This window comes from Ixodes scapularis, unplaced genomic scaffold (assembly GCF_016920785.2).
Source record: "Ixodes scapularis isolate PalLabHiFi unplaced genomic scaffold, ASM1692078v2 PGA_scaffold6__148_contigs__length_123643588, whole genome shotgun sequence".
NCBI lineage: Eukaryota > Metazoa > Arthropoda > Arachnida > Ixodida > Ixodidae > Ixodes > Ixodes scapularis.
The window spans coordinates 106,721,726-106,746,737 of record NW_024609881.1 but is presented as its reverse complement, the minus strand read 5'-3'; the positions used below and the strand labels follow the sequence as shown (position 1 = coordinate 106,746,737).

Here is a 25,012-nt window from a genome sequence, read left to right as displayed (position 1 = left end):
TGCCACCAGCGCCTTGTGGCGCTAGTTTCTCGATCTTTACCACGGTGGAGGCTACAGCTGCACTCGGCTGCTTCGGCTCATAACAACGGCCACGCTCGGACCTAAGCTGAAGCCAAGTATAGTACACTTTGTAATAACCTTTTGGGAGGAAAGGGGGGGGGGGGGGGGGGGGGGGGGGGGGGGCCGAGCGGGGTGAGGGGGGAGGCCTTTTTTATTTTTTTTTTATTATTTGTAAACTTATAGCGAAACACTTACAAGTAACCCCGCTACTTGATAAAAGAAACTGACTGTATCAAATTATGTTTTCGTTGCGTTAACGGTCACGGGAACTTTGCTACTTTTATTTAAAAGTGTGGTGCCTGGAACGCGTCCCCGACGGATATTTCTATCGCGTCCACAAAAGTGGTCCCTCAAATTCTGCATGAGGATGTTATAGAAGGGTAATGCTGTCGACGGTCGTGGCCCTGGTGGTGTCACAGCAAACCTGGTGGATTTGACAGACGCCTATTCTGCCGTAGGTCGCTTTGCAGCTTGACAGTCCACAGAACCTTCGGCAGTCAGGAGTTGAAACGCCGTGAGGAGAGCGACACTCACACTCGCTCGTGTTCTTTTCCCAGCACTCTTACGACCAACCGCCAGGATCACGACATGGTCAGCATGACAATCCGGGTTTTATGACGTCATTGCATTCAAGCCTATGGTCCTTCGATTCCCGCTGATGACGTCATTGAAGTGTGCTGTCGCCGGCCGCGATCCTGGCGGTGTTACAGCAGCGGACGTGGATGTGGCAGACGCTTGTTCTGCTGGAGGTCGTTCTCCAGCTTGGTAGCCCACGGAACCTTCGGCAGCCAGAAGTTGAGACTCCGCAATGAGAGCGAAACTCGCGTTCACTCGTACTTTTTTACAGTGTACTTCCGGCACCAACCACCGGGATTGCTGCCACTTTTAATGCGTAGGCAGAACAGGACGCCAAACGCATTAGTCGGAGAAGCGTTGCAGGCACCTTAGCGCTAAAAATCTGTACATTACGTTTTAACTTAAAGGGGCGGTTCAACAATTTTTCCACTTTGCGCAAATACCGCTTAGAAAGAATTGCTGACGTTACTGACCTGGTAAAACACCCGTTTGTTTTTCACCTCACGCATGGTAGTCGCAGAAAATATTTAAAAAAACGAGCAGCGTTCACCTCCTCAACTCGTAGCCAGAACAAGCATGCCACGTCATCTGGAGCCGATTATATGCCGCCAATGTCAAATGTAGCCACACGCTGGGATTGGCAAGCAACAGGACACACGCTGAGTTCCAGTCATTCCTATGGTTCGGCTATTGTCGTCATTGCAGCAATTGAACACGGACCACTACCCGAACGCTTCTCGAATTATCGATTATCACGAGCCTAAATGGGGTCCAATCTATAAGCCGCATTAAAATATCGTCACTGGAGGAGATTGCGATCCCCCAGTTACGTCATCAAGTTTTGCAAAAGAGAGATTGAAAGAAAACGCTCGCTTTTCTCCTTGAAATTACACCGAAACAAAGGAGTTTCTTAGCGAGTGGCGTTGCGTGCGAGAATCCTTGAGTTTCACTAGTGCCAATAAGCTTGTGTAAAGTGAAAAACATTCAAATTGAATATCGTTGCACTGTCCCTTAAAGTCGGAGTGAAGCCAACTTCGCCAGCCGAGTAACAAGTCAAGTCATGCCGAAATTGCAACTTCAGGGCCCTGTGCATGCTAATCCGTAAGCTCATCCAATCAAGCACAGAGCGCGTGTAACAGAGTGTATGCAAAACGGTTTACTACATAAGGTCAGGTTTATTACCGGTTTGAGAGCTGCGTGTGTATATCTGTTCTTCGCGAGCACCAAGATTGCACTTTAACGTAAAAACGATAACTGCACCATTCTCCGGTTCGTCGTTTTCGCTTAGAGGCACTGGCTACGCTACTATATTCTCACATTGAGGCAAAACGATGAGGTTCACAGAGTAGCCTGGTTGGATACCGACTAAACCGCTGTAGCAAAAGATATATATATATAGTTACTGATGATTGGATAAATGTGTATCCGTTGTACCGGATAAAGCTGGCGTTTGATTGCGTGTGTCTAACGTGATCACTGGGATTGACAGATACGTCGCTCTTCAAATTTCTACGCAGATTCTTAACTTAGTTTAATCTGTGTGTACCCGGTGTCGCTCGTTATCTTCTGTTTTTATTTCAAACTAAAAGCATCCCCCTGTCGGTGATAAAAAATTGGCACCAGTTGTTCTTCTTCGGCCTATCTTGCATCCAGACTTCCTGATTTATTTAAAATGCCCGCTCCCGACGTTTCCGGCAGTGGCTGCTCTTTTGGAGATGTGTGACCACGAAACTCTTCGGACAACTCATCAGTCTCGATGAGTTGTCCGTTATTCAGCATCTCGCACGGAGACTGTCTTTTTGTGGAGCGTCTCACTGCCCTCTACATCTGAAGGAACTGTCTCAGTACTTTTTTATTTTCCTTTCTGGATTTTTTAAGGCTGGATTCAACGTTCTGATAAAATTCTCAGCCAATCCCTTTGACTGAAAATTGTAAGGCTTTGTTAGAACCTGCTGGATTCCCTTCTGCTCTAGGAGATCCTTGAACGTGGCGCTAGTGTTCTGTGGGCCCGATTTGCTGACCACATTGTTTGGCGATCGATGCCAGAACGCCAAATACATGGTGTTCTGTCATTTTACGAAATCGGTGTGAGTTCGATACCAAGGTAATTTTGGGACTTTCCACTGATGTAGGGGACTTTCTCGTTCCGATCGGAGACTGAAGCGCATGCTTCACTATTCGCCTCAATATCCTTGTCCATGTTCGGCCACCAGAGATAAGAACGGGAAACATATTAATTTTCAATTGTCATAGATGTCCTTCATGAATTACGTTCAACAGACTCTGTCGGAATTTAAGAGGAATTACTGTACGCATACACATAACAAGAGAGTCGTTTACAGCCACTCGAGCTGACGGTCTGGATGGGTATGGTTGTATTCCAACATTTCGTTCAACCGACGGCCATGTTTCCATTACATAGCGGTCCGCCTTCGACAATGTTTAGTATTTAGCTATCTCTTTAGTGGTGTCTGATGCCCTGAGCCAACGTTTGGTCATATTTTCGCGTGCATAATCGAGAAGATAAGCTCCGTCCGTTGATCAATCACACTCTTACCATGAGCGTAAACGCTAAGGAGGCCAAGATGACCTTGCCTAGTCACTCTCGCCCTAGCTCTTTCCCCTGCATTCTAGGTTGAATACTTGAGACGACGAGTACAGTAGATAAAGAGCCGTGCGCCGTATTACCGACTCACTCAATAATTTCTTCTCGCGATAGCCAGCTGTTACACCGACGTACCGTCGCTTGCTGCTGCCGCCGTTGACGCTCGCTGCTGCTTCCTCGATCTGTGTTCTTCCTTTACTTTTCAGGCACAGGTTTGGCCCCTTTTGATCTTTATTGTATACTGCTTGTTCTTCCATCATCGTCTGTCCTTCGAGCCATTCTAATGGAGGTGCGGGGTAGTTCACCCCATGAACCGTACCCCTCCAAGGCCTTGCAGCGCAAGCCCAGTCCCCGCTTAAAGAAGCCAGTCCGTGGAAACTACCGTAACTCAAGAAAGCCGCCGTGTTCGAGGTTTGCCCCCGGAATTTGGTCTACTGCTGGAGAACCCCCATCAGTCGATGGAGCCGACGATGAGCGACCGATCGTCGCAGATCCCAGTCGCCGCCCCCATTGTCTACCTTTCCGTTGCCCCTTGGACAGCTACTTCATTCTGTGGCAATATTTGTGAGGAAGTTGACGCCTGAATCCAGCAGTATGAAAGTGTGGGTGCTCATCATGGGAGGACGCCGGACCAGGCCCTTCAGAACGTCTTGTTTTTTTCTTGAGGGATTGGCGCGACATTAGTATGAAAACCACGAGACGACAATCACCTCCTGGGAACTACGCAAAGACGGTCTCCGACGGACGTCATCAAGTCACCATCGAAAAGGAAGGGCTAAAGACTTGCTTCGGTCAAGAACCCAAGGCCAGAATGAAACAGTCACAAGCGCCGTGTAAGATGTCTTGAGCCTCAGTACTGCGCCGAGCCTCAGGCCACGGAAGGAAAGAAGCTACAAGGCCTCATGCGCGGCGTAAGAGACTACATCTTCAGTGTCCTCGTCCGTAACCCACGGACGACTGGTGATGAAGTCGTCACCAAGGTAACCAAAATTAATGAAGCACTGGCGGACCGAGCCCGCCACTGCCTCCGACGCGGCGATGCCGCAACCCTCGCACTGCCGCACGCCGAGCTCAGCACTGGAGGTGACTACCTTCGCGACATCATTCAAGAAATTGTTCGAGAGGAACTCCAAAAGCTTCCGCCTGCCGCTGGTCATCCAGCATCTCTGTCCATCGTCGACACTCTTTTTGAAGAGCTCCAACGAGTACTCTAGCCACAAGTCCCTGCCGACAACTCACAAGAAGATCTGGCTATGACATACGGCCCCGTGGCTCGTAGTCCGCAGCCTCCCGTCACTCAACACTACGAGGCGCCTCCCTGACGTGATCCCCGGTCGCTGCAGTACTCTCGACGCCAAGACGAACGCCCTCAGTACGTTCGCCCAAAGCGACCTGCACCCAGGAACAGGGGCGTCTGCAGAACCGCTGACCACAGTCCGATCTGCTTTCACTGTGGGGAATCTTATCACACATGCCGGCGACGTCCCTACCGGCAACTCGGGCAGCGCGGGTTCCACACAAACGACCCCCGCCCACGTTACGGCGAGCGTCCTCGAGAAATTGAGGTGTACCTTCGTCGTCCGCCGTCTTCTGCTGCCCCTTCTCAACAAGGTTTCCAGTCGCCTTCACCCAGACCTCCATCGTCACCTGCCCACAGGTCTCACCGAGAAAGCTTGTGTCCTATGAACCGCCGGGAAAACTAAGCGCGACAACCCCTGAACGTGGTGTTGCGTAGACCGACGACGTCAACAGCCCCCAAGAACGCAAGAGACATCCCATCCGACCGACACCATGCAACACAGAAACAATTCCGCAACGGTGTCCAACAACCTCAACGTTCTCATCGACGGCTACGACACGTCGGTCCTCGTGGACACCAGTGCTCACTACTCCGACTCCGTATTGAGTGGGACACATTTTCGACGCCTAGAGAAAGTGACAACACCCTGGGACGGACCTCAAAAACGAACCGCCGGAGGGCACCCCACCACGCCTGCTTGAAGTTGCATCAAACGCGGCGAATTTCAGGGGGAGTCCTGTCCAGTCAAGTTGTCACAATCCACCACTCGCTTTGTTGACTCGCGAACCTGAAGAATACTTCAGCACGTCTCGCACGGGAGTCTTCGACTTGAAGAATTCGACGTGGGTGTGGAGTACAAGTCTGGCCGCAACCACAGCGACGCTGTTTGTGTCTCGAGAGCACCAATCGAGTTGGCGTTTGAGCGCACCGATGACTGCGACACCGATAACGTTTTTATTGGCGCGGTAACCGTGAACAACGTGGCAGCACTTTAACGAGACGATACTGAGCTGCGTGCACTCATCAAACGTCTGGAGGGACGAGGGAGTGCAGTTACACGTGGTTTCGCACAATCTCTGAAAACCTTCACTGTTCGAGAAAGCGCACTGTTCAAAGAAAACTTCGGCAGCACTAACTCGACGTGTGTGATGGTTATCCCAGCGAGTCTTCGAGCGTAAATCTTCCAAGCGTGCACGGATTCGAAAAATATACTACTGGCCCAAGGTACCGAAGACTGTCCACCACTACGTGCAATTATGCCGCTAATGCCAACGGCGTAAGACACCACAGGGGAAGCCGGCAGGACTCCTGCAGCCGATCACTCCCCCTACTACGTCATTCCAATAGATTGAAATAGACTCGTTTCGGTCGTTCCCACCATCGACACAAGGAAACCCGTGGATCATTGTCGCGACCTATTAGCTGAATACGTACACCGAGACAACAGCGCTCCTGTCGGGAACCGCTGGGGTTCCCGACAGGAGCGCTTAATAAAGTTTCGCCAGGAAATCTCACATATCCACGAATCATGCTCATCTAAACCATATCAGTCGTTTGATTGTTTTACTATTGTTATTTTGACTCTCTCCTTTTTCTATTTTTGTCGTTTTCTATTGTCAGAATGTATTCGAGTTTTCGTCTACTCGCCCTCTACGTAATGCCCCACCCGGGCCCTTAAAGGGATACCCCGCCGATTTTTGAGCTACCTCAACTAACTATATTTTCTGACTCCCCGGCCTTTATTCTTTCCGGTATGCTATTTAGTATCGTGAAATTCCTAATAGTTATTGCGAAATCGGCAAACGAAAATGATGCAAAAACCACCATTCAAATATACCCGCCCTTTTTAGTGCCGTGACGTCAGTGGAAGGTCAGCTTGCCAGTCGGGCGAGCAGTCTAAAAAATAGAATATGCCAATGATTTGTTCCGTGCTGAAGCGCGGGTACTGGAGCGAGCTTCCAAAGCATTCATTTGACACCATGAAACTGCTTCGAATCAGTTGGGAACAAATTCTACAGTCCAAAGAGTGAACCCCTGCACTTCCACTGACGTCACTTTTTCGCTCTTGCCAGTAGAGACTTTCAGTTTGAAAAACACGGTGAGGACCAAAATTGTAAATTCAATAACTTCGTGAAAAAAAATTATTTTGACCCAATATTTGGGATACTATTTTGGCGATGTTTTTTGGCGAGTTTAGCAAAATTTCAAGCAAATCGGGGACCATGAAGAAATCGGCGGAGTACCCCTTTAAGAATAAAAAAATTAAATTAAATGAAGTAGCCAAGTTCTTCGTTGAGGTCATCGTCCTCAGTCACCATGACTCCGAAGTATTGATTACAGACCGATGGTCGTCGTTTCTGGCACAGCTAACTAAGGAGATCCTCCGGCTCAGCCATACAGTTCATCGTCAAACGACGGCGCACAATCCGCAGACAAAGGGGCTGACGGAACAGCCAAACCAGAACATCGCCGTCACGACTACCATGTACGTCGACGTGGAGAACAAGACGTGTGACGAGGTCTTACACTATGTCACGTTTGCTTACAACAAGGTAGTTCAAGAGACCACTGAAGTTTCAACCTTCAGGGTGGTACATGGTCCGAAAGTAGCGACCACCCTGGACGCGGAGTTGACCCACGAGCCAGCTGAAGATTAGAGCGACGACGCCCAGGTGGTTGCTCAACGGGCCGAAGAAGTTCGCCGGCTCGCCCGACTTCGGATTGAAGACCAGCAGCGTATCGAGGCTGGCTGGTACAACCTTCGTCGTCGGGACGTTCGCTTCCAGCCCGGAGACAGGGTGTGGGTGTGGGCACCCATTCGTCGCCACGGCCTCAGGAAATATCTGCTGAAACGGTGCTTCGGAACGTATAAGGTACTTCGTCGTCTCGGGAAGCTCAACTACCAAGTGGTGCCCAACGGAGTGAAAACATCATCACTACTCCGACCACACCCCGAGGTGGTCATGTCGTTAGACTCAAGCCTTTGTACGCTCGGTAGAACTGAGGACTTTTCGTTTTGCAGAGGACGTGATTAGCTTACCGTTATTTTGTATTTGTTTTGTGATGCATCGGGGCGATGCGTGCTTAAAGGGGGGAGTTATGCAGCTTGTATGATTGAGAAGATAACATCCTCTCTTCATCTGAAGGATCGGCGTACACTCTGACCCCAAGCGTAAACCATTATTAGGTCAAATTACCCAGCCTAGTCAGTATCATTCTACATCTTTCCGGAACATTTTAGGTCGAATACTCAAGTGGACGAGCATTTATGTTCTCATATGATTCTGCGCAAGCCGAGCTCCAGTGAAAAGTAACACCCTTTTTGAGGAGTGTGTTCAGTGGTGCGCAAATTTATGTCAATCCGGGCAAGTACTTTACGTAATATTGCCACGCGCGTTGGCGAGCAAGCGCGCGAGTGGCCGAGTGGTCCCCGCGCTTGACTCTCGCGTGGAAGGTGTAGGTTCGATTCCAGTCAGGCGACTGTATTTTATTTATTTTTTCAACTTGGCCTTCTCACAGGTTCGAGAACATTCTCGTCTGACCGAGTTCCGAACGTTTTACGCACCGAACGTTCTACGTTGAATGATCCAGAAATCCACGAGGGTACGTAAGGGACTCCGCATGGCGAGCGGAGTCAGTTTCGCCCCAGCGTTCGATTCTGCTGTTACGCCGACTTCGACACCCACGACGCTCTGCTTTATTCTGTTTCCTTTTTATTTTCGGGCACAATTTCGCCCCATTAAACGTTTAGTTTCTCCAGTTATTATAGCCTCATCACTTGTCATTCGTGACAATATTGTACCAAGCTCAGGAACGGTCGTAGATCATGAATGTCAGTTTGCTTCGGTATGTTCAATATTGCTCCAACTTTCTTTCGAGCTAGGCGTATTCTTCAGCTGACAATATCTGACTCAAGTAATCCACTTTGGGTCACATGAACTCACACTTTTCTTCCTTCAGCGTGAATCCATACTCCGTGAACCGTAGAAGAACGATCTCCAAGTTCTTATTGTGTTGCTCGTCCGTTTTCCCGGTGACAATTTTATTAACCGGGTAGCATGCCCAACATTCCAGGAGGTGAGTTACTTGTTTCATGGTCCTCTGGAATATGGAGGGGGCTGATGATACTGTCACGGGTGGTGACCAAAAACAATAAATAATCAGGAGAAATAAACGTTTAATGGTGGCGAGCTTGTGCCAAAAATAAAAGGGTACAAAAGATAATAACAGAGCGTCGCGGGCGTCGAAATCGGCGTAACAGCGGAGTCGAACGCTAAGGCGAGACTGATTCTGGCTCACTATGCGAAGCCTCTGGAATAGTCGGCGTAGAATGTTCGACGCGTAGAACATTCGGACCTCGAACAAGCCCCCCCGTTTCACAACAAGTCTAACCACAACCGACACTACGGTTCGATAGAGACAATCAAGCGGCTTCAAATATGCATTGTCGCGGCGCTTGTCGTCTTTACGCGTTGTCTATCGCCGGCTAAACCAAATCCCGTTCGGACAAAAGCACACGAGCGTGCATCATTCGCTTTACGTGATTGGTCTAGCGGGCGAAGTTGTACGCACAGATACGACGAGCGCCGTGACGACGCACTTTTGACGCTGCCTGCATGGATCCATCGAATTGTAGCGTCGTCTGCGGTCGGATTCAAGGCGCGTTCACACTTGCGAATCGCAACTGTTGCGCGCGAGTGTTTGCCGGAAAGGCGACGACCGTTTCGGGGCAATCGCTTTAAAACCGACTTCTGCAACCGGTCACCGAGTCGCCTCGGAGGTGGCGTGCGGTGCGCCCCTCATCGGTTTACCTCCGGTACGGATTTCTGGGGAGAAGCAACAGACATGTCCGTTGACGAATAGGCAGCATCGCTTCGAGGTAACAGTCTCGGATAGAGAGCCATGGAGGTCCTTGTGGCGACTTGAATCCACGCTGTTACCGAGTAAACAATGTCTTTATAAAAACAGCACCTCGATTTGAACGCGCGCCCAAAAAAATAAACCGGGCCTGACGGAAAATTTGGGCCACGTATGACTTGACAGGTGCGTACTGCGCCGCGGTAGCTCGAACGGGTGCATGTCGACGTAGCGATTGCGCTTCATTGTACGGTTCCGACGGACCCAGCCGAACGTAGCCAGTGGTTTATTTTCGGCAACAACCACGCCTGTGTAGGTGTGAGAAAACGAGAAAGGAAAAGCGGGGAAACACGAAACTCAGTTGTTACGTAAAAGACAGAACCAACGGCATCTCCTGAGAGCTTCCGAGAAGCGATTTGCCGGTAGCGGCCATTGATACAGACCCATGGAGGTCTCTGCTGTGGGTATCATCAAAGCTACTAAAAAATGTCGCTTTTTTTTATAGCAAGCAGCATTATTATTGGAATGAGCGCCCAAAATAGGACATGGCCTGGCAGCAAATCCGTGGCTCTTGGTTTGACATGCGCAACGTACTTTACTGTTGAAGGTCGAGTTAGTGCACGCCACTGTACCGTTTGAGATTTCATTTTACGATTCCGAAAGATGCAGGCCACTATCAAAAGCCTTTTTGTTGTGATAAAAACGGCAGACGTGAAAACAAAAGAAGCAAAACAGCGAAACGCAAACACGAGCTCCAGAAGGAAGGACGAAATCGACTGTGGCTCCCGATTACTCCCGAGAAGCGGCTCACAATCGACCACGGTGTGAACCTCGGTGATGGCTTGTCACATGTTACTTGTCGGTCTCGCGACTGTCGCGAGTCGGAAGTGTAAGCGTGCCTTTAGAGTCAAACGCGGTATAAGAACAAAGAGCTGAATTGTAACCCCTCATTAAGGAAACAGGAGCCTGGACAACCTGCATTGCTGCACAGTCGTATTTGGTATACAGGGTGTCGCAATTCACATGCACCAAGTTTTAACAAAAAAGTAAACAGCTCTACGCGAGTTAGGACTGTGTGTTCTTAGCAAGCGTCGTGCAAAGTTTTCAGTATATTTTTAGGGGGTCTCGCGCATGTGAGCTGGGACAAGCTGAAAAGCCCGCTATACATACTGCACAGCAACTACCCTCTCCTGGAAAATAAATATTTAGCAGCCGGATGACACGGCAAGGTGTGGTACGTTTCGCATAAACTAGCTACGTATTGTAATTCAGCAAAACATATGACGCGAATGTCCTGTTTCCTTGTTTAGTTTCAAATAAACTCTAGCACAGATTAGTTGCTATACCGACGCTTTTTAGGTTTCTCAAGTATTCATATAAATTAAGTTTCACATTGTTGTTTTCTATACAGAAAATAGGATTAGAGAATAAATCCTCGTAATGACTATGACTAAAAGAAAACTATTACTTCTTTTTCCTAACCAGTTAGGCGCCATGGCAAAAGAGTGGGCCCATCACATTGCCAATAACGACCTCATTCAACACAGGCCTCAAACTGGGAGCATGAGGTATGGTGAAAACATTTACTGGGACACCTACCTGCGTGGACAGCTCAAAATAAGCCGTACGTACTAAAAAGTTGTTTGGAACGCGCACTGCGAACTGTTTAAATTCACACTAAACTGGCATCAAAATAGTGTCACTGAGAACTTAAGAGGCACAAGGCGAAGCAAGACCCCTTATTATCGCTCGCCGACAATGAATTTTCTACCTCAGTCAATAATACCGCCAAAGAACCAATTACGAAACAAGAATCATGAGTTGCGCAGCGCGTACCTTAGCATGTCAGTGATTGGAGTAAAAAGCGTACCTGATGCGAACATTGCCAAAACACATATAGACCAAGATTGATTTGTGAAGATTGGAGAGCCTGGGCTGTAATAATTTTTGGGGCCTCTTGAATAAGGTTCAAATATCTAGGCAGCTATTACGTGCAAGAAACCTCATTCCCACCACTAGCTCACATTCATGCGTTATAAGCAGCGATGCATCAGCGGGTTTTGCGGAAAGTGGGAGAATTTCGCAGAATCCGCTCTAGGCCACCCAATGGCGCCGGCGACAACTAATCTAAAGATGGAAGTGCCCATCCGACCTTCGCCGCACCCCTTTCGTGCGGCTGCCTGCCAGGGTTACTTGTCCCGCTGGCGAAGCGCTGAAAGCCGTGGAAATGGGCGATGGGGTGCTGTCTCAGGGACTCGTGGGCGCCGTTAAAAGGAAGTCGGGACACCTGAATCCTAGTCGAATTGTTTCGCTAGGTCGTTAGAAAAGGCGGGGCGACCTCAAGTTGTGTGGAACGCAAGAAGCGGTTCACGTTTGTAAAGAGTAACAGGCTCTATAAGTCAACGTGCTGCTAACACAATATTTGGCTTTTGTCCACGCAACGTGCGGGAAGCGCGTGCGCATAAACCAGATTCGCGTAAGGTGAATGATCAGCGCATGCATCGTGCTGACAGTAGCACCACCGCAGCAGCGTAGCGCCGGTGCCAAGCATTTGAGTGTTAAAATGATCATTATCGTAGGAAAAAAAAAAACATGGCGGACGCCACTCGTTTAAAAAAAATAAAGAGGCGCGCATTAATCTCACTATGCTAGTTACTATGCTGTGTGCAACACTAGCTAGGTTATTCAGAGCACCTTTAAGCCCTTATATTAATTGTAACTGTATTGCATGTATACTTAGACAGCCGAAAGTTAATTGGCCTCAACGGGCGACGTCTCCTCGTTCCAGATTATACATTTATCCATTGCAATAGAGCCGCTAGCCTTGAGTCTTTGAGGGGGATTAAACGGATTTTTGATACGTTCGCTAAATACCACTCAGAGTCACTCCCCAACGTTAGTAACCGAATAAAAGAGCCACAGGTTTTCTTTCTGAGCCATGAAAGTCGGCAAATAAATTCGAGAAATATGAACATCTTTCATCCCCTCAACTCGTAGCCAGAACAAGCGGCGACGTGGCATGGAGCCAATACTATGCTGGCAACGTTAATTATAGCCAGACGCTGGGGTCGGCAAAGTAAAAAAAAAAAAAGAAAACGCGTGCTAAGCTAAAGGCATTGTTAGAGCTCGGCTGTTCTCATCAACGCAGTGGTTGGACACGAGCCACTAGCTACTGAGTGCCCGCCGATGCATTGATTGTTACGAGCCGAAGTTGAGTGTCCACGCAGTTCTCGTGCCCAGTCCACGAGCCGTGCTCGATTGTCGTAAGTCGGGGGGTTTATATCCCACAATTACGTAATCAAGCCTTCCAAAAGCGAAACTAAAAGAAAGAGTCCCCTTCTATCCTCGCAATTTCAGCGCGACCAAGAAGCTTCTGAATTAGTGGTGGTCCGTGCGAGTGTATACTTGGGCCAAAACCAGTACTCCTCTGTAAAGTCATGAACAGTGTAACCCGAAGTCGTTTCATGACACCATTAACGGGAATTACGAAGCAGTGATGCATAGTGCACAAACGGTACGATGCTGATCAAGGGAAAAATGGGAAGGGGGATGGAGCCCATGATCCCTGAATTCCGCAGAGCGAGCTTTCAGCCCACGCTCTCCGAGCTCAGGTCTGTTAACATACTCGGCCACCCCTTTCTTCTTTGTGAAACGGCCTCTCATTTCGGCGGCACCTACATCACGATTGGGTGATGTGCGTTCACCCAATCATTGATTGAACATTGGCCTCTGGTGGGCCCAAATTGTAAAGTACAACACGTGTCTAATTTGTGGCCGCGCTTTTGTGTAGTGCTCATCCCCAAAGATGTCGGGCATTCACCCCTTGCTCCCTCTGTCGGAAGTTCTCAGCAAGACGCTGTTAAAATATAATTTAAACCGAAATGCAGAAGCCGTACTATACCCCGGAAGAACTATACACGGAAATACTATGATATTAATTAATACTATTCTGAAAGAGAATAATGCGTAGCTTTCACTTTTAATCCAGACATATTCGTCTTCAATTGGGTCCGGCGGACTAATTTGAGAAAACAAAAAACGTATCAAGGATACATAATACTACTCCCGAGCATTGTGGTCACGTGAGGCCCATAGTTCTCTGAAGAATTAAAAGTTTGTTATTTCCCAACTATTTTTTTTATTTCTCGATAACGTTTCGTATTAACAACAGTGTTAAGGTCTGTAAATTTACTATTACCGTACTTGTACATTAAAACACGGAGGTTAAGCAACCTTCACGAAAGCTTGCGGTCATTTACCGGAGGTTTTAATGAAGAATTTCAAATATCTCTAAACATATGGCGGTTGAAAAAAAAAAAATTGGCTGCCTGCCTGGTCATTTTGCAAAACACGCTAAATGCGGTAGATTTATAGGGCAATCGTTGACGAAAACTCTTTTCAAACTATGTAAAATTATATTGAAATAGGTTTAATGATTCACAAGGATTTCAACCTTAGGATTGCTTCTGTGGTGTTACGTGATTTCACCCCAGGCAAATAGACTGTGGCGATCGTTAATGGCACTGCTTTGGCTGTCGAAGTTGTCCCTTTCTTTGTTTTTCTTGACGCTGGTGCCACTGTCCTCTGATTTGGACGATATACAGGGACAACGGTTTATATACCGATAAGCAGTCTTGGGTAGTAACGTGTTACTAGTAACGCGTTACTGTAACTGAGTTACTTTCTTGGTAACTTGTAACTGTAACGAGTTACTTTTTAGAAATGTAACTTGTAACTGTAGTTCTATTACTTTTTTCTGAGGTAACGATGAAAGTAACGACGTTACTTTTGTCGTTACTTTCCAGTGTTTTACGAATAATATATCAGTGAACGAGTGCCATTTAGCCATTCCTTGCACTTTCCAAATCGTCTATTCCAACATTTCGAGTGTCAAGTTGGCCTTGCACAAAATTGTGAATACGTTCTTTCTCGCGAGTGACGACCGGAATATAGCCACGTGTAGATTTCATGAAAAAAATATCCAGTTATCTTTACGCACGCGCTTGTAGTTTGTGACTGAACACTTACATTTTAGTGTCTTGAAGCACTATCTATGTTGTGGTTTTTCTTTCTTCTGTGTAAACGCTTTTTATTCCGGTTAATCAACCGTGAAACAACAATACACGTGGAGGGCACTGCGCATATCTCGTATTTTATTAGCGCCACTACTCCGCACTGCGCATGTATCGTATTTTGATTTGCGCCACTACTCGGCGTGGAAACTTTCAAACACTAACTTCGAGAAGCAACTGCTGCTAAGTTACAATATGAAGTAAAAAGCGTACTTTTTAATTTTACGCAATAAAACGTTGTGAGGGGCGTTTTCTAGTTTTTTCTAATTTCTTTTTGTGTTATAGAAAAGTAACTGAAAAGTAACGTCGTTACTTTTTAAAAGTAACTGTAACTGTAACGAGTTACTCTTTTGTTGCGGTAACTGTAACGGTAACTTCGCTACTTTTTTCTGAAAGTAACTGTAACTGTAACGAATTACTTTTTAAAAGTAACTTACCCAAGACTGCCGATAAGTACACTAGAAAGTCTATGCAACGTACACCAGAAACGCGTCGTGTGCTTTCCTGCTCTCCCCTAACTCCGCGAGCTTTTTCCGCACCACATGTTTCTGTTCCTCTCTTCTGTGCCATTTCTGCCCCACTCCGCTCTGGGCGCTTTCTAACATCACCTGCTTCTGCTTCTCCCGCTCCTGCGTACTAGGTGCGTATCACCGGTTGCCCTTTCTTTTAAAGATCGTATAGTGGTAGCGGATTGCCAGACCTACACATTTTGTACTTAGAGGACTCTTCAGGTATGTTAGCATTATAATGGTCGCGGTTTAAAATGAAGGAAGTTTACAAATGTCTGTAACGCGAAATTAGAGCGCAGGTCTTGAGGAGGAGGAGGGAGGCCTACTGAAAAAAACCATTTGAAATTCAAACGGGTGGCAAACTGGTCGCCCGTTTGAATCAAACCTGTCGATCCGTTTGGATCAAACGTGATTATGGGATACGGGTACCCGTTTGGAAACGGTACCCATTCGAAACGGTACCCGTTTGATACGGGTGCCGTATGGTACGAGTACCCGTTCGACATGGCACGTGACCACAAGTTTGAACGTGCCCTTCGAAATGGCAAATTATGCGCTAGCCCTAAATGGGTATCGTCTGGGAGGTTGGTTATATTAAACATATTTAAGACGTCCCGAAACTCATAAACGTATTCATAACATGGAGAAAACACGTAGAACAAATGCACTCGCGTAGGTGCTTGTAAGTGGACAGGAAAACCGACACAAAAGATTGTTTTCAATTCTCCTCGAAGTTTATTACCTCTTCTGTAGACAAGTACAAACGTGCAAGCGATCTGTGAAGACTATACAGGTACACTTTCGGGGAAATTATTCTCCTGGCTGCCGCGTGATTGGCGCTGCATAATTCTTTTAGAAGAGTACGCGTAGAATAACGGTCAATCGTTGCCAACACGTAGGTTGCAGTGCACTTACCATAACAATAGCGGACTTGAAAGAGGTAATCCGTGATATTTGTCGACACGGTCAAAGCAGGACAACCACACAAACACAAACGAGAGGGAACGGCTCCTTGGAAGTTTCAACACGATGCGGCGCACAAGCTGTCATTTGCCGAACCCAACCAAACCGCGAGAATTTGCGACTTCTTTGAAGAATCGCTCGTTGTCGACATACACGTGGGTCTTTTCGAACGCTGATAGCTTTGGTGCACATCCAATACGTTGTCGAGAGACATCCCGATAAGACCGCAGGGTTAGCCGACAGATTGAAGCAGGTAGGCCGAGCGAACTTCGAGCAGCAACTGACAACAAGCAGACAAAGAAAAAAGCGGCTGCAAGGCGCGCCCTTCCGGATCTCGATGCTTATCAGCGTGTAGCTCGCGCGCTGCTGTGGGTCACGTGACAGGGGTGACAAGAGAGGAGGGAGGGGGCGAGGTCAAGGCGCTGGGACCACCGGGACAGCCCCTCTCCCTCTCCCCAGGCATTCCAGGGAGATGCGTTTTTGTAGTCCCGAAGAACAAACGCGCGCGCGTGCGCGCGCTCGAACTTTGGAAATGGCGGCGGGGCTGCCAGAAGCTCGGCTTGCGCCCGAGCGAAGAAAGAACTCAGCGCAAGCTCGTAGTTTGAGTGCTGCAACGCGGCGTGTACGCGTGCTACCTTCGCTGCGTCTTGAATTAAAGTGAAACGGAGTCTAGACGTACATTCTTTCACGCGGTCGCGTCTTCTGCGAGAGAAATTCGAGCTGAATAAGTAAATTGAGGCAACAAAGATGGACAATGTATTAAAGGTCTGTCAAAAATATCGGCTCACCAACGTCGCGCGTTTACGTAAAAAAAAAAGGTGTTAGTTTTATTTGCAGTATAATCAAAAATCAGCACAATTGAAATATAAATATAATTACTTGCATTACGCGGACGATCTGAAATCGATAGCCGGCGCTCCCAGCCTTCCGGAAAACATTGGCTGCCACGGCTGAAACGCTAGGCGTGCCCACGCCGCCGATCTGTACGTTCAATATCAAACGGGCTCCGGAGAGCCGTTTGATTAAACCGGTGCAGTTTGCAACATGGTCGCCGGTTTGAGCAAACGTGCGACAACTTTGCCCAAACGAGTCGCCCATTTGCCCAGACGAGCGACCCGTTTGCCAAATAGGTGACCGTTATGGCTCATACGGGGGACCCCTTTGAGCCATACGGGCGACCCCCTTGACAAACTGGTGACCAGTATGGTTAAACGGTTACCGGTATGGACCCGTTTATTTTCATATGGGCGCCAAATGGTTTTTTTCAGTAGGGAGGGTACGGAGGGGAGGCTATTTATTTTTTTATTTCGTTTTCCCTCAAGGCCAGAGGCATTACAAAGGGGTAGAGCAAAGAAAAACACCAGAAAAGGAAAACAAGCATAGAAATAGGTTAAACACACTCAACAAATAAAAGATTAGTAATTGCAGTTTTGAAAAGGTCAGAGGTCCTTGATGATGGCAATTGTCCCGGGAAGGTGGTTCCGTTCTCATGATGTACGAGGGACGAACGATGAATAAAATGTTGTGTTAGAAATTGGAATACCAACCTTGTGGTTGTGATCGTTGCGAGAAGAAACGTAAAAAGGACGGGATATTAATTTGTCGCGCAGGATAGAATTGTGGAAATAGATCTTATGGAATAAAGAAAGGCGAGAAATTCTACGGCGCAAGGCTAAAGGCGGCAATGATATAGTAGCTTTGATGGCAGTCACGCTAGCGGTGTTGTGGTAGTTAGAAAGGATGAAACGAGCATATCTCCCGATATGCTCTCCTCTTCGTCCGTACCCTCTCTTCCTGCCCTCCTCCACTGCTCCTCCTCCTCTGTCTCGTCCTTCCATCTGTTTTCCTCCTCCCCTACTTCTGCGTACCCTCTCCTCCTCCCATATCCTCTCCTCCTCCTCCTTCATAACCTTCCCTCCTCCCACAGCTTCCCCGCTACATTTAGCTGAAAAATTGACGCCACGTGACCTCAACAGCAATTCGATTCCCCGCTAAATTTAGCCCGGAAGTCACTTGTTGTTGAGGTCACGTGACGTCAATTCTCCCGCTAAATCTAGAGGAGAAGCTGACTTTGTCCATAGGTGACGTGACACTAGGTCATCTGACGTCATTATCCCTGCTAAACTTAGCGGGAAACATTAATTGGTGTTGAGGTCACATAACGTCAATTTTCCCACTAAATTTAGCGGGGAATTGAATTGCTGTTGAAGTCACGCGACGTCAGTTTTCCTGCGTGGTATTTGGTTTTTTTTCCGTCGTTGCTCTTGGATACGGCCGGCCATATCCCTCGAGGAAAGAACGAAATACATCGCCGGAGCGGCCACTGAGCTGGGCAGCATTCCAAAGCGGCGCGTCGCCTGCTCGTCTGTGGCTCCGTGCCAGCTGTGCGACGCTAGTATTGCTCGGAAGCGCTGATGTCAGCATGCGTTATCATCTTCCTCTCTCCCCGCCGCTGTGGTGAGACATTGAATCTGTAAACACGATACGTCTTCACGGGGGACCGACGGCCAACTGAGCTAACGCGTCTCAGCTCGGAGCGTGGAGCGAAAGCTTCAGCTGCAGAACCTCCTGGGTTCGGTCCCCACCCGCTGCCCATGTCAATCTGGATGAATGTCGCACCGGCACGAGTACGTAGGTAGCGATCACTACTGCGTACTGCACGCTAAAGACCCCAGATAACCGGTTGTAATGCACTCGCTAAATTTCTCAACTACAGCTAAGAGGCTATAGTCACCCGTTGAGGCGTACTAGCTTCAAGTCTGTCTAAACATGCAAGCAACACAATTTTTATACGTCCTCACCACCCTACTCTCCTCGCGACGTGGCGCATAGCGCTGACGCACGGACTGACATCGGCGGCTTTTCGCGAATACGAGGCTCTAATGCTGACGCAATATATATAAGGTCTTTTCGGGAACACACTGCCACCCGTTGTGGACGTCAGTTGTTGCAAGAAACATACCTGTTGCAGGTTTAGAAAACCAGGACAAGCTCCTGCCGCATGAGCCGTTCACTTTGTCCACTTTAGCAGAGCGAACGCTGAAGAGGAGGCAAAAGGAGGAGTAGAGTCCACTCGCGTCCTTTCCAGCATTCGTTCTGCTCAAGTGGAATTAGGGACAAGCTTTGCGAGAGGAGTTTGTCATGCATTGTTTAACATGGAACTGAATATACTTAGCGAAACATGTTAGTTATATTAACTAATTACGAGTTAGTGAAAATAAACATGGTTCCGATTATAAACTTGCTGAGTGTCATTAAAACCCTTGAATCAGTCAATTGGAGGACGACTAGAAGCACGTGAGGTGAGAAGTGCGGGGGCACGATAAAGTTGCCAATGATGCAGCAGGCGTACAGCCTGTGATGTGCTCTCCAGTCCGTTGGTGGACTGTACACGTCTAGAATGAATGTACTGTTATTTTTTTGCGTTGCAAGGGATGAGCTCGATTAGTGTATGTGGTATATTGTCATCTACCGAATCGTGCAGTATGGCTGTGCTATTGTGGTGGACGAGTATGAGTGCGAGGAGTTGTGTGTCGGAGGGGGAATGGTATGTTTTGTAACCGGCCAGCTTGGGGAGAGTCCTGGCCTCTTGAAGGCAGATGACTATCGGGGGCACTGATCGGGTTAGAAAGAACTGTTAGAGGTTTCCGCGTTTCTTCCGGTAGCTTCTGCAGTTCCGCTGCCATATCTCGTCCCTATCCATGATTGGGCTGGGGAGGAGGGAGGCCGGTTCTGCGGCTGCTGGGGATCTGTAGTTTGGGCGGCGCTAGGGGACTGGGGGTAAGGTTGGGGTTCGGATCCCTCGAGGTGGAACGGGGGGTCCTGGAGGGAGATGTGGATTGTGGTGATTGCGGCAGGGGCGTAGGAAGTTGAAGGTGTTGCGTTATGAGGGGGGGGAGGGGGGGGGGGGGGGGGGGACTCGACCATGGACACGCGGTTATTGAGCTGCTGAAGCTGGAGGAGCATTTGTTGGTGCGTTTGCGTGACGGCGGCCACTTCCAGTTGTAGGGAGTGGACGACCTCCATGATGCTGTGGCTCATTTGTTCAATTTTGTTGGTGACCAGAGTCGTCATCCTGGTCTCGAGGTTTTCGAGGTCTTGTTTGGTTACGTACTCTACGGGGGTGGTTGGCTGAGGGGTTCGTCTGCCTTGCACTTTGTAGCGGTGCGCTGAACTTCCATGGGTTCTACTGCGGTGACGGCGGCAAGTTTAGGGGGGATGGGGGGTTTGGACTGCGGCTGAGAACACGGTTGAGTGTTTGTGGGAGGAGTTATTGGGGGTTGTGGTGAGGGTCGCGCCTGTTTGGGATTCTCCAGCTGGGCTATTTTAGTACTGAAACATGCTAGTTCCCTTCTTAATTGCTCGTTGTCAGCTTAAAGCAACTGATATTGTTTGGATTGTGTAGGGGCAGTGGACTTAGCAACTGATGCCCAGCTCACCTTGGAGGTAGCTGAGGTTGATAATTTCCTGGTTACACCAGGACCCCTGCTGGAGCTCCGGCCTCTTCCTCGGGAACGAGAACGTGATCGGGATCTGGAGTGGGAGCGGGAGCTGTGGAGCTCCCCGCGGGCGCCTGCTGATCGATCCCCGAGTCCGGTGGGGCGGTTGCCGCTCGTCGAAGGGTTCATGGCGGGGAAGGTAGCTTCGTCCGTGAGATCCAGGGTCGAGAGGAGGGGGGCCCGCGGTTTTCGGGCCGGGAGGAATCTTTGGCGGCACCTCTTAGACCCCGATTCGTACCCTCCGCCACAGATGGCGCAATGGGGTGTGCACTCGTGGTTGGCGTTGTCGAAGACGTTGGTGCCGCTGGTGAAGCATTTTTTGTCGTTGGGCGTGGGGCTAATGTCCTTTCTGTGCCCAACGCGGGCGGAAATTTTACATACCTCCACCCTCTTCTTGTAGGGGAGGCAGCGGAGAGTCGCTCCTCGGTAGTCCACCCAGTGCGGAACGCGCTGGCCCTCGTAGAGGAGAAGCAGGGGTTCGCTTTTCCCGAGTCGCCGGAATTGCAGAATGGGGGGGTTGGTGTTGTATTGAAGGCTTTCCCAAATGTTTTCCGGGGTGTCTTCTTCCGGGATGTCATGAATGATTCCCTTGCAGGTATTTTCAGGCGTGGTGGTGTAGGCGGTGGCCGGGTATGTCTTACCCGCGATGTTTATGGCCTGCATTTTGCTGTAGGCCTCGGCTCGTTCGGAATTCGGCGTGCAGATGACGAACATGTTTTGCTCCGGGTATTTTCGGAGCAACTCACGGGCTGGTGGTAGGTCAGCGCGGATGCTGCTGCGGGCTCCGTCCAGAATCTGGAATCGGACCAGCTTGTGGTGTTGAAACCTCCGCGCGGGCGGACGACGATTATATGGTCACCCTTTGGCAGGGGCGGGGGTGGAGGTCTCTTCATGCGCTGCGACGTGGCCTTCGCTGTGCCATTGTGAGGCCGCGTTCCCGAGGGCCTCGTGGCGGAGGCTTCGAGACGCTTCTACTTGGCTTGTTGGCGGCGGGTTTGTTTGGGGAACCATCCGCCAGCCTCTAATTCCTCGGGGGTGATTTCCGTGCCTTCTACAGACACCTCCATATTTGGGGCTTGTTGGAAGACCGCCGAAGCGGCCTCTCCGGGTGTTACAAGACTCGAGCGAGCCGATCTCTCGGCGGACGTGCAGCGGCGAGCCGACGGAGCAGGGCGGTGTTTATACGAGAAGCACGTTCTCCTCCGAGGTTTTCGGAGCCCGGAGAAGTCGACCGTTCTCTATGCTGCCTGGAACGCGTCGCCTGAAAAGGAGGAAAATAATCCTATTCGTGGTGCTCGCATCGCCAGCCTTGAGCTTGTTGGCGAGGGGCAACTTTAGCACACCTCCGCACTCCCCGTGTGGGGATGTGCTAAAATCGTCCTAAAATGGATTGATTAAGGGGTTTTCTACAACGGTCATTAAGTTTCTTACTATAACCATATGTTTGTTTTTACCATCTTTTAGTTGGTGAAAACAAGTATATCATTATAACAAGAAAGTAATGAGCAGAAAAAAATGGGTATAGTAAGAAAGTAATAAAAACAGGTAGTTTCTATGTTTTAAGTAATTATTTTGATGATCCTGTGTTTCAAATGCCATAAAATTATTAAGCTACAAATCAAAATCTTCAGCTATGAGGGTATCCTGTTTCCTGGCCTCGGAAACAGTTTCCCATCTAAATTAAGCAGAAAAACTGACGTCATAACCTACGCACCAATTCAGGGTCCCCACTAAATTCAGCAAAAAAAAACAAAAAAACGTCGTGACCTATACACTAATTTAAGTTCCCTGCTAAATTTAGCGTGGAACCGCTGAGAAATAAACTATGTGTGCTCCAGTTCTTGCTCGTCAAGACCGAACACCTGCCCGTGTGGGCACGATAAATACTATTCCATTCACAGATAATCCCCCTAGTGGTTTTTATCAATTCTTTTGCAATCGCCGGTGTCTTTCGTGGCTGGCAGCTTTCTTTCCGAAAAAGTGTTTCATGTTTTCTCAACCACCATATTTGAGGCATTTTTGAAGGTCTTCGATGAAACGCCCGGTATGATCGATTTAATAAGGGCTTGCAATCCCATTCACGCTATGACATCAAATGGCATCAGATGTGGTTCCAAAAGGAATCTGAAGCGTAATGTCACACAAGTTTTGGCATGATGGGGTAAAAATCCGAGCGCACAAGCTGTGATGTCGGTGGTGTTTCCCTGCTCTCGTCGCGAATGTTTATGTTTAGATGTTTAATGTTTAAAAAAGATGCTTTGCCAAACCCTATCAAACAAACCTGGCGGTCGCCATTGCTTTCGTCACGAAGAGTGCAACTGGACCCCAGTCCTCGCCGAACGCTGACGGAATCCTCGTGCCCATAAATGATTAGAGTCTGAGAACAAACAATGGCACAATCGGATAACTGACACTGCAGCTGCACGGTGGCGTGCACTTTTGAAATGGGTTATTTGGATGCGTGCGTTTCTCAGAGCGTTCAAGAGACAGAACCTATTCTAGTTGTCGCCAGACGGACCAGACCGAAACGCCACGCTACCGATGACATTGCAGCAATTGTCAACTCAACGGTCCGAGGCCCTAGTTTCCTACTGGCTCATCTTGCGTTTCAAAGAATCTCTGAGAAAATGAGAGAATAACTCAGTTACTGAATACGAATGTATCTAAAAGTTTGAAATACACCCAACACCCTTTTCTATTTGAATTTTTAAGGGCTTGGCAGTTGATCGACTAACCTACCGACATATCAACTGATGGTTTAATAGAGTTCACCAATAAAATTGGTTAATCATTTAATCGCTACTAATTTTCTTAAACTGGTAATCTGCTAACGTTTGACCAAGAAATAAAATGTACAAATCCAGCGCTTAAACCACGCAGATATGGACAAGTGCCCCTGTAAAAAAGCAAACTTTAGGAGAAGATTAGATTTAAAGTAAACTCGAGGGGTGAGATTTCTAACTTCAGCAAGTGGAGAAAGTTGTACTTGTCACGGCCACTTGAACACCACCCGAGTGTTTGTTTAGCCCAGCAGCTACTATTTCGAACAATCAAAGGAATTCGCTAGTGCCGGGGAACATCAACACATGTTATTGCGTCTGCGGCTGAAGTGCTAATTTAAGTGTCGGTGACCTCTCACTGGCTCTCAATCCATGCACCAATTCACTCAACCATTAAGGTTGATTCAAAATTTGAAATTGTACGGCGCCATTTATTACGTATTCGGCAGAGGCAAACATTTATTTTGAATTTTTTACCTATTTTTACCGGTACGAAAAGAAAACAATGAATCGATTAATTAACCGATTGAAGGATAGCTAGGATCGGGTTAAAATTTGTAATCGACGCCCTGCTTTATTATTATTTTTTTTTTTAAAGAATCGAGGTTCTTCGATGCAGGAACTATCTGCAGTTGCGCGGACGCCAAATATTTATGGAAGTTATATGGTCTTGTTTCTTTTTATTTTCAGCGAAGGACGTGGTCACGTACTGGTACGATGAAATCAGTATGTACGACTACAGTAAACCCCACTATGATTACCGTACGGCTCATTTTACGCAAATTGTTTGGAACGAAACTCAATACGTAGGGTGCGGATGGGCTCACGATCTCGAAATAAAAGGCCTGTTCGTCGTTTGTAACTACTGGAAGCAAGGAAATATGCAAGGGGAATTTAGGGCGAACGTTTTTCGAAAAATGTACTAATTTCTGCTACACAATCCACAAAATACCAACCATTCATGTAGTGCAATAAAGGCATCGAGCCATGCTTTGATTGTGTACTCTCTTATTTACACTGTATCTATCCTTCCGGGAACATCTGCATTAACGGTTGTATTTTTTTTTTATTTCGAGTGCGTTGAGGGAAAACCAAAGAAAACTCTGACCAACACCCAACATACGCTTATCAATACCCAGAGCACTCTACTTGAATAAGCCTATTTATATAGTGGAAACCATAATTATGATAAGTGATTGGGACCTCACCTACATCTTTTTATCCTTGTAATGAAAGATGAAAGGCGTTTACAAATCTCTGTAACGCGAAATTAGAGCGCAGCTCTTGAGGAGGAGGGGGGGGGTATGGAGGGAAGGGTATGCTCCTTCTTCACCTCCTCCTCATCCTCTTTTTCTCTTCCGTACCCTCCCCTCCTCCTCTTACAGTTTCCCCGCTAAATTTAGCTGAACAATTGACGCCACGAGACCTCAACACCACTTCAGTTGCCGCACTGAATTTAGCATGGAAAACGACGTCACATGACTTGGTGTCACGTCACCTACGAACAAATTCAGTTTCTCCGCTAGATTTAGCGGGAAAATTGACGTCACGCGACCTCAACACCAATTCATTTCCCGGACAAATTTAGCAGAAATTGAATTGATATGGAGGCCCCGCTAAATTTAGCGGAAAATAGAATTGGTACTGAGGCCACTGACGTCACTTTTCCCGCTAAATTTAGCGCGGTTACGCCGACGCTGACACCCCGACACACGGAAACAGCCGCTTAAAAGCTGCGCTCTAAAATGTAACACCCAAAGCGTGCAACTCCAGAAAGTCACAGTAAACCGA

At 48.1% G+C, this 25,012-nt stretch overlaps 1 protein-coding gene across 1 annotated transcript in view; it reads left to right on the top strand.

Annotated features, from left to right (window-relative positions):
* The window catches only part of LOC115326514 (Golgi-associated plant pathogenesis-related protein 1-like), a 33,092-nt gene extending 8,704 nt beyond the window's left edge, over positions 1–24,388 (top strand). The window contains exons 4-5 of the mRNA XM_029987423.2: positions 10,884–11,022; positions 23,912–24,388. Of these exons, the coding sequence (XP_029843283.2) occupies positions 10,884–11,022; positions 23,912–24,147 (375 nt within the window). The 3' untranslated portion in view covers positions 24,148–24,388. The remainder of the gene's footprint in view (positions 1–10,883; positions 11,023–23,911) is intronic.
* The last annotated feature ends 624 nt before the right edge of the window (positions 24,389–25,012 follow it).